Source organism: Oratosquilla oratoria, chromosome 39, assembly GCF_046742065.1.
Source record: "Oratosquilla oratoria isolate Oo_2021 chromosome 39, ASM4674206v1, whole genome shotgun sequence".
NCBI lineage: Eukaryota > Metazoa > Arthropoda > Malacostraca > Stomatopoda > Squillidae > Oratosquilla > Oratosquilla oratoria.
In genome coordinates, this window is record NC_134815.1 from 34,058,813 (window position 1) to 34,074,330 (window position 15,518).

At 36.5% G+C, this 15,518-nt stretch overlaps 1 protein-coding gene across 2 annotated transcripts in view; it reads right to left on the reverse strand.

Moving 5' to 3' along the window:
- Nucleotides 1-292: 292 nt before the first annotated feature.
- The window catches only part of LOC143020351 (CD63 antigen-like), a 479,742-nt gene continuing 464,516 nt past the window's right edge, over nucleotides 293-15,518 (reverse strand). For both annotated transcript variants that reach the window (XM_076176709.1, XM_076176710.1), the window contains 5 exons: nucleotides 14,776-14,964; nucleotides 13,834-14,010; nucleotides 6,257-6,391; nucleotides 5,972-6,076; nucleotides 293-3,976 (listed from right to left, as the gene is read on the reverse strand). In XM_076176709.1, the coding sequence (XP_076032824.1) occupies nucleotides 3,911-3,976; nucleotides 5,972-6,076; nucleotides 6,257-6,391; nucleotides 13,834-14,010; nucleotides 14,776-14,964 (672 nt within the window). In that variant the 3' untranslated portion in view covers nucleotides 293-3,910. The remainder of the gene's footprint in view (nucleotides 3,977-5,971; nucleotides 6,077-6,256; nucleotides 6,392-13,833; nucleotides 14,011-14,775; nucleotides 14,965-15,518) is intronic.

Sequence of the window (15,518 nt, forward strand, 5' to 3'; positions counted from 1 at the left end):
CCAGGGAAAGAATGACCATTCATCCTTGTGGTGTCAAGATGGGAGGGATGGTTGAATATGATTTATTTGTGCACTTTGACCTGGCCACCACCCCTCATAAGAGGGCTGCCAGAATCAAAGCATACATTTGCCAGATCTTTTCATGTGAGAAAAGTACAAAAACAGATGTGATTCCTAGTCCCCTTACTGTGCCTATAAATGTTGCCTTTTACAACACATGAGGAAGCAAGGTGGCAGTATCTGTCCCTTACCAAATTGTGGTCTTACAATTTTAGGAAAATAAAATACATCAAGATGTTAAACTGTATTTATCCACAAAGTTCTAGTACAGTTATCCATTGAACTATCGTACTTTGTATCAAGGGAGGGATAGGAAATGGTTTGCTGGGGAGGCATCAATAGACCTATGCCTACAATGCTCCCTGCATCTTTTATTTTGTTAAGGAAAGACTTAAGGACTTTATGCTTTCCTCTGGAATATAGCCCAATTTGTAAGTCCACCATTCAAGAAAAAAGAAACTAGAATATCTTTCCATCTAAAACCCAATGTTTTCTCATAATACAATAGTGAAGTCTCAGCTCTCACAAGTATCAGCAAAGTTTCCTTCATGAGGAAGAATGCCCAGTACACATCCTTCCAAACTGGGGCATTACATTTACTTCATTACAGCAACACAATTCCTGCTAAACCTTTCGCAATACTGACTTGCAGTACAAAAATTATACTTTAAATGTTATGTTGCAGCAATTTACTTACAAGCACAAAAGTACCCTCCCTAATGAGACTTTTTTTGGATGTACCTTGCCTTATCCTGAATTCTTTGATCCTATTTTTTTCTTTCATAGATATTTCTGATCGTCATGTACTAATGCAAAGGACCTTCATCATTTACATGTTCAATGACACCGGAAAGCTTCAAGGTTAGTTATTGAAAATATTTTCTTAAAAATAAAACCATGGTGCTGTGATGAAGTAAATGTCAAAGCCCCAGTGACTAAGCTTTCCTATCCCTTTACTTTTGTAGAGAATGGTTGGGGTGCAAGATACAATTCACAAGTGCAGAAAGTGCAGGTCATGTTAGGAAAAACATCTTGGCCTTTGCCTCTTTGTCCAAAACCCTGGTCTGGGTACCTATAAAATGTTTATGCAGTGAGGAAAGTATATACCCAAGTAATATTCTAATTTCAAAATATTTTCAAATAACAATCTTTCCCACTTTTAACCAATTTAAATTAATTTGAGGAAGCCTTGTTACATTTTTCTTTCCTTACTGCTAACACATTGAGGTATCACCACTATTCACTTCACAAAAAGACATGCTGGATCCTGGGATTCCCTTACAATTTATGAATTTTGATATCTGTCCTTGTATACCAGGCCTGACAATGGAACCATCCAGCTCCCAACAGTCTCACCTGGATAACTTAAACTACATTTGTGGATTATTCCAAAACTTGTGGCTGATAGCAAAGGAGCGATTTACATTATGATACAAAGATTACCACAAAAATAAGTGTGATGCCATGTCCAAGCATGGCCCACCAAGCCAACACCTTGTGCTTTGTGGCTCTCCAAGCAAACAAAGCAACTTGAGAAATGACAAAGGAAATGCATAAACTAGTTCCTCATTTAAAATAAAAAATAAAAGGAAAAATCTACCCACTGAATACAATAGTGGTAAATAATTGCTACAGAATACATAATGACATTCCTGGAAAAAAAAAAAATGTTGAAGGAGTTTACATATCAATTTAAAGAACTTGTACAGATCTTCAACTTTTAAGGCATGGAAAACAAGAAAAATGAGGGCAATATTTCAGCAAGGAGTTCAAGGGTTGGAAGAATAGGAGGAGTTCCAGGACGAGGGTTAGGAGAAGGTAAGGCAGAAGATTCATACATAAAATTACCCTTTCCCTGGGCATCAGGTTAAGGTAGTCAGTTCTTTTCACTCTTCTCAGTTCTCATATGCACAAAAGGATACAAGACTTAATTTAAATGTTCTTATTCTTAAATATACTATGGAAAAGAAAAAAATATATAATACTTAGTTGAGATACAATGCTTTCATAAATTCTTGAGGAGATTGTTTTCATTACCACCACTACCTCTTATGCAAAATTATACAAGAAAAAAGTTGCAACTATAAGTAAAAACTTAATGCTACATAAATGTTCAAGTAAATGAAATTGGTATCCAACTCTTGAGGCAATAGAATTAAAATTGTGAAACTGAGGTAGTGCCAAGTTGCAAAAAAAAAATAATAATAATAATTAAAAAAAATTATAATAATAATATTCATAAAATAAAATTTGTGAAAAATAGTTTTGTTCATATACTCACTTCCCACAATACTCTTTTGGCACTTAACAATATATCATCTCAGTCATTCTGGGAAAATATCAAAATATCACTACTTTGCCATATATATGTAGGAAAGCATCACTGACTCAAAAGTGAATAACATTTCACTTGCTTCTAAACACTTTATATTATTTGCTCTTCTGTAATCAAACTCCTTTTTGATTATCTCACCATCCCATTCCTTGATACTGAGGTAATGTTAACAATCAAGTCATGGTAACTAATAAGGTAAGCATGAAGCTTAGGGTGAGAAAAGCCTCAGGAGTTTGGGTCCAACTTGTAATGAACTAACAACACCGACTGGAAAAGCTTAGAATGACTACTGAATTGGCAGCCTGGATGGATAAATGAGTTGAGGGAGAGTTCGAGGGGAAATCCTCTATAACTTTCAGTGACTTTTTTCTGAGGAGGTGGCAGTTTGTGAGCAAAGTCTTTTCTGATCTGAATTGCAAACAAGTTGATTAAGTGGGGATTGCCCAGTCAGACTCTGCCTCCTTTAGTGTTTCTTTGTTTACTATAAAAGCTCTGATAATGTTCAGTACTCTTGGAATCATCTTTTCAACATTTAAATCTTCAAACTAAATGGCTGAACTGTTAATGTAAGCCTTTTGCATAATTTTGATAGCATAACGAGCAGAAGCAATATACAACTACTGAGTATGGTTGAAGTGTGTGGGGCAGCAACTTGGGGGACTGGTGTATGTACAAACCTAAGTCTTGCTACTCCTTAAGGATATCGGTGCTTGCACATTCATGTACCAAAGCTATACACACTGCAAACACATTAGCAGTATCTTCTATCCAAATCTGAGGACCTTCAAACAGTTCTCCAAACAACGCCTAGCTAAGAGGCATTGCAAAAGTATACTGGGATGGAATACACCATGAACTAAAAAATTATTTTTTTTGTGTGTGTGTGAATAAGCCTCAGCTGTAGATCAGGTACCATCCAATGTGCACAAAAGCATTGCATTCCTATACCCTTGGCAGCTGACAATATGTACAAGTGCAGAGGTCCTACCCTAAACATATTGTACATCTAAATGCTTAGCAAAATCAAACTGTAGCAAAAGCAAAACTTTCAAAGTATTCTTCAATCAGATTTCCTTATCTGATATTCGTTTAGAAAAGTCTCATTGATTTCAGTAAACTTACCAAAATTTTGGTGCAATGCAAGAGGCTACCATTTTAAACTTTTTCAATCTGTGACAACAGGTAGAGGTTTATTAACATCAACAATTACTGGAATTTTTTTTGTAGGATTTAGATGTCTAAAAGCAAAAAACTATTTCAGTATAAAATCAACATTAAAACTGTGAAATTATTAATCTTTTGAGCACAAAGAACATGTGTTGCTGTATTTTGTGCCTGTACCCCCTCCCTCCACATCAAAAGGCTGATGTGATTCTTAACTTTCTCCATGTTTGTACAAGAAGTACACTCCAGTTGTCTCAACAAATGACAGCATAATAGTACTGAACATGAGGTCAGCTGGTGGTGGGTATTGAGGCTTTGCTCCTTGTCAACTGCTACAGCTGAGAGCACTTTCTACACCGTTTCATACTGACGCTTGATGGACCGAGCAAGACAGCACGAGAACACAACGCCAATCAACTGTAAAAGAGGGAAGAAATATTGAATCAAGATGCATACAAATACTAAAAGCCATTCTTCCTCTTACATAGCCAAGTCAAAGCATACATGCACACAATACCCATCTATCCCTTCAATCTTAGCACCTCATAGTTGAAGGGTCATCTGTTCCCTGCCATGATGTTCAGGTCAGAGGCAGAGGCAATGAAATAAGACTCAGCAAGGCCTGAGGACCAGAGCTGATTTACACCACTTCATTACATGGCAACCCCTTCTCTTCTCATCCACAAAGAAATAAACAGTGCTGACAAGAATGTCTCTTGAAGTATCATTATTCTCATCCATCTACAATTCCTCTATATTAACTATTCTTTGCACTTTTTTAATCAAGATATTACAACTACAACAACAGTAACAATAACACTTCAAAGATGTTACTTTCTGTGGTAATTCATTCCACTTTCTATTCTATGGAGCCTTTATTAGTACCTTTCAAGTACATAGTCTTCATACACATGACAGATTAAATAAGAGGAATGGGGGGAACAGGGGGAAGGGGGTCACTGAACACTAGGAAAGGTGGAGCAATTGACTGGGTTAAGGACATCAGTTCACAACCAAGGAACAAAAGGAAGAAGAAAACAAGGGTGACCAATTGTCTACTGACGGGGTTATTGGACAGCAACTAGGGATAGCTTAAAATTTTGTTGGCAATGGGTATTAAAAGAATTAGATGGGGTGAGATATTGAACATAACCCTATTTAGTACAATTTTATTGGTTCCTTGTATGATGGCTGTTTCCAAACATTTCCTATGGATCTTGTCAGGTTCATGTATTAGAAGTTCTGCATTCTCCCAGTCCATCAAGTGGCTGCTACTGTTCCTGTGTGCAACACACACGTTGGTGATGACATCATGGTAGACATTGTATCTGTTCTCAGATCCAGGTTTTTAGATCGTGGGATGTTTCTCCAATGTAAGATTTTTCACATCCTGAGCATGGAATCTGATGAACACTGGTTAAGTGTCTGGCATTTTGCCAATGTTTATTCACATCCTTGTGATGTTTTTAATTGTCCTACTCATCTGGCACACCAATTTGGAACAGTAGCCACCTGATGGACTGGAAGAATGCAGAACTTCTAGTATGAGAGCCCAACAAGATCTGTAGAAAATGTTTGGAAACAGCTATCATACAATGAATCAATACAATTGAACAAAATAGGGGCATGTTCAATATCTCACCCCACCTAATTCCTTTAATACCCACTGCCTACAAAATTCTAAGCTATCCCTAGTTGCCTTCCAATAACTTTTTCCTGAAGATAATTGTCCACCTTCAGTAGATAATTGCTCACTCTTCTTATTTTCTTCTTCCTTTTGTTCCTTGGTTGTGAAGTAATGTCCTTCACCCAGCCAATTATTCCATCTTTTCCTTAACCTTTCCTGTTCCCAGACATTTGGTCCATCTTCTCCTTAGCCTTTGCTAGTATTTAGTGACCCCTCTCCCTCCCTTCTCCCATTCCTCTTATTCAATCTGTCATGTGTATTGCTTGAAAAAGCTGTAACAAGCAAAACATCATACTAATAAGGGCTCTATCCCCACATGGTGTTTATTTCTATAGACTTGTCGGCAACTGCCACTTTCATACAAACTTTCTATTCTGCTTATTCACTCATGAGTTTTACAGGACCAAGTCAAACTAACACCCCCACCATTCCTTTGTTTCTATTCTTGGCTCAAGCTCATTATGTGGCAACTCATCCTCTCTTCATCCACAACAAAAATAACATTCACAGAATGTTACTTCTAGTGGTACTTCATTCCATTTTATTTTCTGCTTAAATATTAACTCGAGTTTCACATAGACAAGTCAAAGTAACACCCCCAACATTCCCTCATTTCTACTCGTGGTTCAAGCTCTTAATACATAAGGGATAAAAAATAATGTAAGAAAATTTTCCCTGTAAAGCACAGCAAGAAATTGATCATCTTAATATCAAGTAAAAAATACCTGGACAAATCCAATGCCAATTGCCACACCTCCAAGAACAGTGACATTTTCCTTCATGAAATCCCTAAGTGGTGCAAAGCAGCCATCTTGGTAGATTGTGGACAGCTGTTTGGATATCAATTATATCAATGTTCAAGTCTCTTAAATGCATTAAAATTTTGTTGTATGATTATATATCAACTCTCTCATGACTACTGAATAATTAAGACAATAGCCAACAATATGTTAAAGCAGGGTAATTACAAAAGCCAAGAATCTATTGAAACAAACCATCACAATACTTACATCACCGCCAGAGAAGATATTATTGCCACACTCTTCTACTGAATGCTTGCAGCAGTCACGAGGAACACCATTTATGCTTGAGCCATATTCATTGTCTTTCCAATCTGTGTAGCCATTAGTTCCACAGCAGTGGTGCTATAAGAAGGGTGTTATATTAGTTCTCAATACATTGTACTGAAGCTGAGTCTGCCTATAATCATTACTATGATGAAGACAGAACAAGTTACTTCACATCACACATACAACTCATCAACCCCAATCTCCACCCAGAGGTGCCCCAAAGATTTGGTACTTGGTCTCAAGAAAAGACCCAAAATACACATTTTTTGCTACAACTTCTTTCCTACCACTTTCTATTATAAGACAGTACTCTGCCAATCAGAAATGGAGAGAGTGAGTGGTCTGAGGTAAAGGTAGGACTTTGCCAGGGATGTGTTATGTTGCCTTGGCTATTCAATTTATACATGGATGGGGTGGTGCGAGAGGTAAATGCAAGGATAATGGGTCGGGGATTAGAGATGGTTCAAGAAAATGGAGAAAAGTGGGAGATAAGCCAGTTTTTGTTTGCTGATGACACTGCACTTGTGGCAGGATTAGAGGAGGGATTGAGGAAGTTAGTGAAAGATTTTGCGAAGGCATGTAAAAGAAGGAAGCTGAAGATAAATGTGGGGAAAAGTAAAGTGATGAGATGTAGAAGGGGAGAAAGTGTCTTGTGACACTGCTTCTGACCAAGGGCAGTAGGAGAGATGCAAAGATGACCTGTCATTCAGGAGGAGCCAAGATAAGAGGGAGGGACAAGGTAAATGGGAGGGGAGTATGTGGTGATGGAATGGGTGGGAGTGGATTTTATGTCTTTGTGTTCTGGCTACCTCCCTTGTAAGGGGGGGGGGGGGAAGCCTTTGGTATATGTATGTACTCTGCCACTTGTCCTCCCACAACTTCTCCATGTCCGTGACAAACCCAGGCCCCTGCACATATCCAAATATACTATACAAAAGCCATAAATTACACTAGGTCACTCCGCTTATAAGGGAAAAGGGGCTTTTCAATATGTATCATTGATCAACACACTGAAATAACGTGAAAGATTGTTGTATGTTCGTTGGTGTTAGTGAGTGGTCAATAATACTGGTCTGTAACTTAGTAGCCTCCTTCCACTTTTATCAAATGGTACCATGTTGGTACTTTCCCAATGCTGTGGTAGTGTTCCTTCTTTCAATGAACACAATTAGACTATAAATCTTATTGCTCTATTCTGTCCCCTACCCACTGCTTGGGTCAGAATTAATGCAGCAAGACACACCACCACCATAGCCGGATCTGACAACCAATTCTGGTTTACCACCCACAGCTGTTGGATGAGGAAACATACATGTTGTAATAGCTAATTTACCAATGATAAACCTGTAAAACAGTTTTGGTTCACCTTTGTATTTATTTATGATGATGCCCCTTCCAAAATTACTTCCTCTCTGCAGTCTTGCACAATAATTTCTAGCTTGTTCATAATTATGCTTCCTTTGTTACATGAGTAATTCTCTTTCTCCATATTCCCAAGCTACTTTCCTGTTTTGTTTTGTTTTTTAAGTCATCTTACACCTTTTCCTTAGCCAGTCTTGTTTTTGCTTTTTGCTTCAACTAATTCTCTGCACAAGTTTGTTCACCCTCAAGTTGTAAATATAAACAACTTTTCTTAGTTCTTCTTCGTTCTGGTGGTATTCATAAATTCCTCCCAGTCTCCTTCTTCAGACTTCAAGCCTGAAAAATCTGGTTCCCAAATTAAGCTACCTATAAAGCTACTTACTACCCTTGTGTTACATGGTTACTTTTTCCAATAGACAAAAGTATTTCAGTGAACCTGTATGTCTAGATTTTTTGAAAGAAGCAAGTCCAATCTTGTGGGAGTGTAATCCCCTCTTACTTGAGTCATTTCCTTTACCCACTGGATCACTGTTTTCCATTGCTATATCTAACAAGGTATGAACCCAAGGATCTGTCTTACCACTTCCTTTCCACTCCCAACTGACCCCACTGCAATTAGTCTCAAAAATAGGATTACACTGTTACTTTGTTCAAAAGGAGAGACCACTGTCCAACAACATTTCTTGATATTCAGCTTCATTGTCGGGGAGGAGGTGGGATGGTGTCATATACCACCATGTTGTCTTTCCTATCCAGCCCCCCCCCCCACCTTCCATGTGTGTCTGTGTAATTATCTAGTTGTATCTTACAGGAAGGGAAGCTACACCCGTGGTGTTCTGTCTTTGTATCTCAGTGTCTAGTGTGCTTTTAAATTTGTGTATATTTTTGCACACACTATTGTTTTGTCCAGTTTGTTCCAGACATCCACAACTCTGTGTGGAAAGCTGTTCTTTTTAAGGTCTCTTTTATAACTGTCCTTTTTGAGTTTTTCATGTCCCCTTGTTTTTCTCTTATCCCAATTTAGTAAGTCTTCTCCATCAAGGACTTCCACACCTTTCACAATTCTATAAATGGTTAGCAAGTCTTCTCTTTCTCTTCTTTGTTCCAGTCGGTAATTTCAGTTTTGACAATCTCCTCATATGACAGTTTTGAAAGTGTTGGGGCCATCTTCATAGTTGTTCTCTGGATTCTTTCAATTTTCTTTATATTCTTTTTGGTACTGGGTGATCATAGTGCATATTCCAGTCTAGTCCTTATCAGTGTGACTAGTATTTTCTTCACCATTTCTTTGTCCAAGTAGGTAAAAGCCTATTGATCTTAGCAAGTTGCAGGATTCTCTGACAATTTTGTTGATCTGTTTATCATGGGACATGTCATTTATGATGATTACTCCCATGTCTTTTTCAGATCCCATTTTCTTTACAGCCTTTGTACTGAACTTATATTGTCCTGATATTCTTTTTTTACTTTTTCCAAATTCCATTATGCTACATTTCTTGATGTTGATGTCCACTTTCCACTTCTGACTTCATTTACAAACCTTGTTCAGATATCTCTGCAGCAATTCACAATCTGTTTCAGTATTCACTTTCCTCAGCAAATTTGAGTCATCTCCAAAGAAGCTCATGTAAGATTCCACATCTTCATCCATGTCATTCACATAAACAGCAAACATTATTGGAGCCATTACTGATCCCTGTGGAACTCCACTAATTACCTCTTCCCAAGTTGAAGGTGTGTATTTACCTAGTTGTATCTTACGGGAAGGGGAGCTATGCTCGTGGTGTCCCGTCTTCATATCTCATTTTATCTAAACTATTTTTAAATTCATGTATTGTTTTTGCACACACCACTTTCTCATCTAACTTGTTCCAACTGTCTATTACTCTGTGAGGAAAGCTGTTCTTTTTCAGATCTCTTCTATAGCTGTCTTTCTTGATTTTCTTTCCGTGTCCTCTTGTGTTTCTATCATCCCATTTTATAAGATTCTCTTTATCAATAATTTCTATGCCTTTCATGATTCTGTAAATAGCTATCAAATCTCCTCTCTCTCTTCTTTGCTCTAGTGTCTGTAGTTCAAGTTTTACTAGTCTCTCTTAATATGATAGTTCTGAGAGTGTTGGTGCCAATTTTGTAATTGCTCTTTGTATTCTTTCAAGTTTTTTTATACATTTTTTTTGTACTTGGTGACCACATCGTTGCTGCATATTCCAATCTTGGTTTTATCAAAGTGATTAGAATTTTCTTCACCATTTCTTCATCCAGGTATGTAAATGCCACTTTGATTGTTCTTATTAAATTATAAGTTTCTCCAAAAATCTTATTTATATGTTTCTCAGGTGACATATTATTCATAACAATGACTCCCAGGTCCTTCTCATTTTCTACTTTTTTTATTCCTTCTTCTCCCAATTTATATGATCCTGTTATTCTGTTTTTGCTTTTTCCAAATTCCATTATACTACACTTTTTAGTGTTGAACTCCATCTCCCACTTCCTACTCCATTCCCATACTTTATTTAGATCACTCTGTAGTGACTCACAATCTTCTTCCATGTTCACTTTTTTAAATATTTTTGCATCATCTGCAAAGAAGCTCATATAACTTTCAATTTCTTCATCCATATCATTAATATATATAGCAAACATTATTGGGGCCAGAACTGTTCCTTGTGGAACACCGCTTTTTACTTCATCCCATTTTGAGTGTTTGATTCTTATCACTACTCTCATTTTTTTTTTCTTGCAAAAAGTCTTCCATCCATTTAAGCAGTTTGCCCTGTATTCCTCCTTCAGTTTCTAATTTCTTAAGCAACTTCTTATGTGGTACTTTGTCAAAAGCTTTTTTTTAGGTCTAGAAATGCACAATCAGCCCATCCATCTCTTTCTTGTATTATATCTATTAGCCTTGAATAGAAACATATTAAATTGGTGATGCATGATCGTCCTTGTCTGAATCCAAATTGCCTTGGATTTAGCACACTGTTTTTTTTTTCTAAATATTTTACCCATCTACTTTTGATAATTCTTTTACAAATTTTTGCTATTGTACTTGTTAGAGAGACTGGTCTATAGTTGGTAGGGTCTTCTTTATTTCCCCCTTTATATATAGGTACTATATTTGCTTTTTTCCAATCTTCTGGAACTTTTCCTTCTTTCAAGGAACTATTTATTATGCTATGTATTTTGTCTGCCAGTTCATTCCTGCATTCTTTCAAAATCCAGTTTGCTATTTCATCTGGTCCATGCGATTTTCTGACATCAAGATTACTCAAGTGTTTCATTATTTCATTCTTTGTTACTTCTATTTCTTTCATAGGGGGGACTTTCTCTTTCCATTCGATCTCTTCCGGTTGTATGTTCTCCCTTGTAAACACTGATTTAAAATGCTTGTTCATAATTTCCGCCATTTCTATTTCCATCCATTTAAGCAGTTTGCCCTGTATTCCTCCTTCAGTTTCTAATTTCTTAAGCAACTTCTTATGTGGTACTTTGTCAAAAGCTTTTTTTTAGGTCTAGAAATGCACAATCAGCCCATCCATCTCTTTCTTGTATTATATCTATTATTTCTCCAAATCTTGTTTGTTTTTCAGTTTGTTGTTTACAAATCTGTAAAATAGTTTTGGTTGATCTTTACATTTTTCTATGACATCTTTTTCATATTTTTCTCTTTTCCTCTCTGCACACTTGTACATATTCATTTCTATAACAAGTATATATTTTCCATTTTTCAGGTCTTTTGTGTTTCTTCAATTTGGTCCAAGCTTTGTCTCTTTTGTCTTTTAACTCCCTACAACTTTTGTTGTACCAGCACTTTACATATTCTTTTTCTTGTTTTTGTCTTGGGACATACTTTTCCACTCCTTTTTATATAATTTTTTGTCAAAATATTCCATTTCTCTTCTACTGTTGTATCTTCTTTGTGTATTCTTTCCCAGTTTTCATTTTGAAAGAATTCTCTTATTTTATCAAAATTTGCTTTTTCATACATCAATCTTTCTTTTCTATATTGTTCATTTCTTTTCATGTATTTTTTCTCATTTAGTTCTAGTTCTATCAATATGTGGTCACTTTTACTTATTGGTGCCTGGTATTCTATCTTTTCCACTATTTCAGGTTCTGATGTGAATATTAGGTCTAGTCTCGATGGTTCTTCTTCATTTCTATACCTAGTGTTCTCTTGAATCCATTGTGTCATTGTGTGGTCAATAATCATCTCAAGTAGAACATTTCCCCATGAGTCTTCTCCACCCTTTACGGTCATCTCTTCCCAGCAGACTTCTTTGCAATTAAAGTCGCCCATCATAACTATTCTTCCTCCATCTTCCATTATCTTGTTTAATGTTATTCTTGTGTCTTCTAACATACTTTTATGTTCACTCTCTTCCCACGAGGCTGTTTTTGGGGGCACGTAGTTTATTACAAACTTTCTGCTCTTCTTATCTCTGTCTTCTACTTCTATCATAATCATCTCTACTCTATTCTTTCCATATGTGACACTCTTCACGTTTATATCCTTCTTAGCCAGGAACATAACTCCACCCCCTTGTTTTATCTCTCTGTTTCTAATCCAATAATTATATGCATTGTGTCCTATGCTGTTGGGTGGTAGTGGACCTTTTAATTTTGTCTCTACAATTCCCATTATGTCCGGTTCTTTTTCCTTCAGATACTCGTTCAGTTCATTCAGTCCTGTTATTAATCCATCTATATTTGTGTAGGACACTCTTAACTTTCTGTTATTTCCATTGTATTTTCTGTTTCTTTTTTGTTTCTCTCTGTTATGGTCCATTTCCTCACTTTCATATTCACTACTCTCCAATAGAATTCTTCTTTTTCTGACTCCGTTCTGTTCTCGTTTTTTTTCTTTAGCTTCTTGCCTTTTCATTTTTTCTTCCTCTCTTTCCTCTTTATTCATTTCTCTTTTTATCCATACCTTTTTATATTGTTCACTTGCTGCTAGCTTCCCTGTTTTTGCTAAGATATTCTCTGCTGTTGTTTGTGACCTGAATTTAATCTTAATTGGTCTGGTCTTATCTGTACTATATTTTCCGAGCCTAAACATCTCTTCAATTTGTTTCATGATTTCAGGTTCATCTTCCTGAACTAATTCTAGTAAACTGTTTACTTTTTCTTTTTCCTCTTTAATTTTTGTGGTTCTATTTTGGTTAAATTTCTCTTCCATTCCTAATATAATTATACATTTATTTTTGTCTGCTAAGTCTCTTACTATATTCTCCTTCTGTCTCATCACTTTAATAACTGAGTCTTCAGTTTATTCTTTCATTTGTTGTTTAATTATGTCAGTAAATGCAACTTTACTGTTTTCTTGGATTTTTTCCAGCCCTATGCTTCCTTTGCTAGGCCTCTTTATTGTTTTTATTATTCCTCTTTAATTCCTCATTCTCTTTTTTAACTTCTTTTAACTGTCTTTTTACTTCCTCTATTTCTAAAGTTAAGTTTTTGTTCGCCTTCTCTAGTTCTTCCAATCTTTCAACTCTTTGTGCAATCTTGGCTACGTTACCGAACCTGTTTTCCCAATGCTCGGTCATCTTATCAAATTTCTCCTCTAGTCTTGCCAATCGGGGGAGGTTGGTATCCCCCCCACCCCTCTTTAAATCCCTGGAAACTATTATCATCACCTTCCACTATGCTGCTCTTATCTATACTTCTAATCTTTACATTTTTGTTGATCCCGTCATCACCAAAGTCAACGTCATCAGTCCGCCTTTTGTTTACAAGACGCCTGGCCTCCTGGACCATGTCCCCCTCTTCCTCATTTCCTTCCATTTCCCTCAATAATCCCTCCCTTTCTCCTTCCCTATCACCCCCCACTATACCACGAGCTCTCCCCTTCCCTATAAATACAATAAGGCACTTCCTGAACGTTGAGATCCACGTAGATTTTCATTTTTCTTCGGAACTCTAGTTCTCGCCGTCCATTCGACGAAAGGGTGTGTGTGTGTGTGGAGAGAGAGAGAGAGAGAGAGAGAGAGAGAGAGAGAGAGAGAGAGAGAGAGAGAGAGAGAGCATGCGAGAGTGCACATACAGTATCTTGAAATCCATCAAAACAACTTAACTGACAGTTCTGGTATTTCTTCTCCTAACTACACATTTACCAGAGCTTCTATCCTTTGAACAAGTTGTCTTCCTACCTCGTGCTGCAGCACGTCCCACGTCTTGGAAACTCCAGAGTACGAGGTGATGTTGTAATTCTTCATCGACTTAATCATTGAGATCTTCATGTAGTCGCTGACGCTATCCCGCATCAAGTACGCACCAATACCCACACACAGTTCCAAGATGAAGATGATGATCAAGAAAGCAGCAAACTGAAAGTAACCACACAAATAATAAAAACTACTACAATAATATTAAAAAAAAAAATCAGTTATATTAATGTTTTCTGTTGATGCATGTTTTCTTTCACGGGTCGAAATGCTAAATAAAATTGCATTTTCCTTAACATCTGACATATAATTTACCTTGCAAGCTATACCTTTGTTTAGGTTTTTGTTATTAATATATATATATATATATATATATATATATATATATATATATATATATATATATATATGTATGTAGATATATATATATATACATATGTATATATATGTATGTATATATATATATATATATACACATATATATATACACATATATATATATATATATATATATAATATATATATATATATATATATATATATATATATATATCACAGTCCAAACGATTTCATAATTGCTACGGGGAGGTTGCGGCCTGTCAATCTGACCAGCAATATATTTAAAATTAAGTAAACTACTAACAGATCAATTAATCAATCAATGATAAACAAATAAATGGGATGCAACCATTCCGAACCATTAATATCCCTTCTAACTGTCACACATGCAAATATTTCACTAAACCCCTGCAACTGTAATCTTTCCATTTTCAATACATCACTCCATGGAAAACAATACTAAAGCTGTATCTACAATGCAACCCAAATTATGTAGCATTTATATGACGGCAAGTGATTTACTGAAGAGTTCAAACGGTAGAATGCAAACACAGAGAGTGAGAGAGCAAAACACTCCAGGGCACGTACCGTCACTACCATGCAATGGCTCTCTTTCATGGCACCACAGCATCCAAAGAAGCCGACGACGAAGATGACAACGCCGAGGGTAATGAGAAGGACTGGGATGGAGAGGTAACTGGACGAAAAGAAGTCGAGGTAACTCCGGTATTGAGTTTCGATCACCGATCCCACGATGATCAGCGCAATTCCGCTAACCTGAAACAGAATTTTTTTTTAATAGAATCAATCCGTTGCCCTTAACAGAAAACAGGCAGTTAAAAAAAACTAGGCTAATCCTAAAAATAGAACGTCACATACAAGTAATCAAATAAAATTATAAAATCAAATAAAACAAATTAATAAACAAATAAATACATGAATGAATAAAATAAGAGGGGCAGCACCCACCCAAAATGGGAATAATAATTTATCGATTAATTTATTGCGAACATTAATGCCCACGTTTGTGACTGAAGGCACTATCACACTGGGCTATTTTTCCTCCAACTGTTGGAGAAGATTTGCAGCCCGCAGTTTTCGGGAAGAAATCAGATATGCTGGAGGGAAATAGTTTTCCTCCAGCATATCAAATGACATTCTATGTAATTTTGTTGTGATAACAAAATGGTTTGCCATGGTCATTTTACGGCGGGAAAATTCTGGAGGTGGGAAGTACCTACGATTAATTGGAAGTTGGAGGTTAATTACCCCAAAGCGAACTCGTACAAGAGCGTCACTCCAACTCTGAAAGTGGGAAGTTCCACGCCAGG